Below are 4,458 nucleotides of genomic sequence, written 5' to 3' on the forward strand. Positions count from 1 at the left end.
ACATCAAACCCTGCAACTGATCCAGAACGCTGTAGCCCACCTGGTGTTCACAATTCCCATGTTCTCTCATGTCACCCCACTCCTCCTCACACTCCACTGGCTTCCAGTCGAAGCTCGTATCCACTACAAGACCATGGTGCTTACTTACGGAACAGCAAGATAAACTGCCCCTCCCTACCTTCAGGCTATGATCAAACCCTACATCCTAACCCGAACACTCCGTTCTGCCACCTCTGGTCTATTGGCCCTCCCACCATTACGGGAGGGCAGCTCCCGCTCAGCCCAGTCCAAGCTCTTCTCTGTCCTGGCACTCCAATGGTGGAAGCAGCTTACTCCTGAAGCTAGGACAGCAGAGTCCCTGTCCATCTTCCCCCTGAAGCTAGGACAGCAGAGTCCCTGCCCATCTTCTGAAAGCACCTAAAACCCTAACTCTTCACAGAGTATCATAAATCATCCCCCTCTAAAAAGCTCTGACTTTGCTGATAACTACTTTATTAAGAAAAAGTGTACTTACTATGCCTGTGATACGTAGTTGTCCCACCTAGCTGTCTGAAGATCAATACACTGACTGTAAGTCTCTGGATAAGAGCGTCTACTAAATTACTAAAATGCCAAATGGAAATGAACGTGAGAGAAGAAGAAAGGTGAATATTGATGTCTCCTCACCTCACTGGTCAAGCCCACAGCTCTGTGTATTTTGACCACGTGACCCAGCAGGACTGGGTACTGCTGACCCACAACCCTCAGCGCGGGCAGGAAGGGGGCCATGGAGGCGGGGCTAGCCTGTGACACGTACACCAGTGCACCCAGTAGGGTCTCGTTCAGAGAGGCATCGCCTAGGTAACCAACCAGGGAGGGCACCAGGGGGCTCAGCACCTGGAGGGGGGAGAGAGGAGAGAGGAGGAGAAAGGAGAGGAGGAGAACAGAGAGGGGGAGAAAGGAGAGGGGGAGAAAGGAGAGGAGGAGAAAGGAGAGGGGGAGAAAGGAGAGAGGGAGAAAGGAGAGGGGGAGAAAGGAGAGGAGGAGAAATGAGAGGGGGAGAAAGGAGAGGGGGAAAGAGAAAACCAGAGACCAGCATTGAGTTGAAAGATGGAAAATAATCTAAAAGGTGGCATGAGAGTACGTAGTATTTCATTAGGTTCCCCAGTAGCTACAGCCAAAGTTGCAGCTACTCTTTCTGGGGGTCCACACAAAACATGACATAATACATAACATTAACAGACAGGTACAGCTGAAGGACAGAACTAAATACATAATACATAACATTAACAGACAGGTACAGCTGAAGGACAGAACTAAATACAATGACATAATACATAACATTAACAGACAGGTACAGCTGAAGGACAGAACTAAATACATAATACATAACATTAACAGACAGGTACAGCTGAAGGACAGAACTAAATACATAATACATAACATTAACAGACAGGTACAGCTGAAGGACAGAACTAAATACAATGACATAATACATAACATTAACGGACAGGTACAGCTGAAGGACAGAACTAAATACAACGACATAATACATAACATTAACGGACAGGTACAGCTGAAGGACAGAACTAAATACAATGACATAATACATAACATTAACAGACAGGTACAGCTGAAGGACAGAACTAAATACAATGACATAATACATAACATTAACAGACAGGTACAGCTGAAGGACAGAACTAAATACATAATACATAACATTAACAGACAGGTACAGCTGAAGGACAGAACTAAATACAATGACATAATACATAACATTAACAGACAGGTACAGAACTACATGCATTTTAAATAGGAATTCACACGTTCATATTCTTACGTGTTAGCAATCCATGCAACAGGTTCTCCTAATAACGGCTACAGTGCAGTCATCCATTTTGTTACAGTTGCATACTGATACAGGAATCAGAGGATGAAGAGGAGGAAGATGAGAAAGTGAACAGAAAGAGGAGGAAGATGAACAGAGAACAGAAAGAGGAGGAAGATGAGAAAGAGAAGGGTTGGTAGAATGGTAGTAGAGTTGAGACTAGCAGAGAGAGAGAGATAAAGAGCAGAGTTGAGATGGAGAGAGGGAGAGAGAGAGAGCTGAGTTGAGATGGAGAGAGGGAGAGAGAGAGAGAGAGCAGAGTTGAGATGGAGAGAGGGAGAGAGAGAGAGAGAGAGGGGAGAGAGAGAGAGAGAGAGAGAGAGAGAGAGAGGGAGAGAGAGAGAGAGAGAGAGCAGAGTTGAGATGGGAGAGAGGGAGAGAGAGAGAGAGAGAGAGAGAGAGAGAGAGAGAGAGAGAGAGAGAGAGAGAAAGAAAGGCCTGGTGGTGACAGTCCTAAGAACACTGAGTGATCACAGAGATCTAAAACAGGACATCAGGCAAGACTGTTGAGAGGTCTGGGAGGAACACAGAAGAAAGAAGGGGTCTGGGAGGAACACAGAAGAAAGAAGGGGTCTGGGGGGAACACAGAAGAAAGAAGGGGTCTGGGGGGAACACAGAAGAAAGAAGGGGTCTGGGGGGAACACAGAAGAAAGAAGTGGTCTGGGGGGAACACAGAAGAAAGAAGTGGTCTGGGAGGAACACAGAAGAAAGAAGTGGTCTGGGGGGAACACAGAAGAAAGAAGTGGTCTGGGAGGAACACAGAAGAAAGAAGTGGTCTGGGGGGAACACAGAAGAAAGAAGTGGTCTGGGAGGAACACAGAAGAAAGAAGGGGTCTGGGGGGAATGGAAAAGGAAGAGGGAACAGAAAAGAGGGGTGAAACCTGAATCTCATTACGCTCACATGGAGATCTAAACCATCAAAGACATGGACACATATGGATACACAGTGACGATGCGTCACGAGAGGCAGGTTGAGCGGAGCCCCACCAATACCAAGCATGCAATTCTGGTATTTTATGTCACAACAACATATTGTATCAGTTAACAAACAATTTCATTTAATTTTTTAAAATTGTTTGATCTAGTAAGCATATGTGGTCGTATATCCATTGTTTTGGTACATTTTCGTTGAGTAAGGCAGCTCTTAAATGCAGCTGTTTCAGCCTTGCTCTGTGTTTTCTGTGGAGGAGGGGCAGACAGAGAAAGTACAGTGAGTGGGCGTCGCTAATCTTCTCTGGTTGCTCATGATTGGCTCAGGGTACTGTCACTCATGGGGACACTACGTCACCGCAGCACCTGTTGGGAGAGATAGCCAACAAAAGCCCCTCTTCCGTGCTCACAGATAAATCAACGTCTGGTGCCAAGTAACTTTGATTGGACTGATGTGTCAACTTCGCAGCTAGCTAGTTGTTTACCAGGCACTGTTACCACGTCTTCAAGCTAGGTAGATTAGCTAGCTGAAACATGTCGACTAGCTTAGCTATCTCCTACCAAATCCTTTTCAAACTTAGCATTATTAAGGAAATGTAGACATAAAACGTCTCGGTGCTCATTAGCCATCTAAACTTTAAAATATAGCAAGCTGGAAAAGAAGATTCACGTCGAATGGTTGGTGGTGGCTAACATCTGTTTTGAGGTAGGCTAGCTATAATATCCTATAGGCTGCGTGTCTTATTGTTGGTGTTTGATGGCAGACTGTAATACACATGGAACCACATGTAGGAGAAGGGTTAGTTAGAAATAGACAGTATTTGATGGAAGCGCAACTGTGAGATTTACCCCACCAATATTTTCATGTTAAAATCGTCAATGGACACACGCAAGCATGCACACACACACACACACACACACACACACACACACACACACACACACACACACACACACACACACACACACACACAGTGCGCGCACACACACAGTGCACGCCCACACACAGTGCACACACACACACAGTGTACACACACACACACACACACAAACACAGTGCGCGCACACACAGTGCACGCCCACACACAGTGCACACACACACACACACACACAAACACAGTGCACACACACACACACATATACACACACACACAGTGCACGCACACACCAGTCTTTGAAGAGTTAAAGTTATGACCCTTCCACCACACCTCTGTCGCTCTGACTGACCCCTGACTGACCCCTGTCTGACCCCTGACGGACCCCTGACTGACCCCTGGCTGACCCCTGGCTGACCACTGACGGACCCCTGAAGGACCCCTGACGGACCCCTGGCTGACCCCTGACTGACCCCTGACTGACCCCTGACTGACCCCTGTCTTACCTGGTCGGTGAGAAACATGATGTCTTTTAGTCAGGGGGTCAGGGGGTGATCTCTGGGGTGATGAACAGCCTTGCTGTGACAGTCACTGGCTAAATTCAATCCCCTTTACTAACACCTCATTACCTGTCCTGGCCACCCCACTGTGGTATAACATGTCCCCACTGTGGTATAACATGTCCCCACTGTGGTATAACATGCCCCCACTGTGGTATAACATGTCCCCACTGTGGTATAACATGCCCCCACTGTGGTATAACATGCCCCCACTGTGGTATAA

General features: G+C 47.0%; 1 protein-coding gene across 1 annotated transcript in view; it reads right to left on the reverse strand.

The window, feature by feature from the left end:
- Positions 1-666: 666 nt before the first annotated feature.
- LOC115191183 (ventricular zone-expressed PH domain-containing protein-like) overlaps positions 667-4,458 on the reverse strand; it is a gene marked incomplete at its 3' end in the record, with an annotated part of 5,557 nt that continues 1,765 nt past the window's right edge. The window contains exon 2 of the mRNA XM_029749119.1: positions 667-876. Within this exon, the coding sequence (XP_029604979.1) occupies positions 667-876 (210 nt within the window). The remainder of the gene's footprint in view (positions 877-4,458) is intronic.

This window comes from Salmo trutta, unplaced genomic scaffold (genome assembly GCF_901001165.1).
Source record: "Salmo trutta unplaced genomic scaffold, fSalTru1.1, whole genome shotgun sequence".
NCBI classification, from domain to species: Eukaryota; Metazoa; Chordata; class Actinopteri; order Salmoniformes; family Salmonidae; genus Salmo; species Salmo trutta.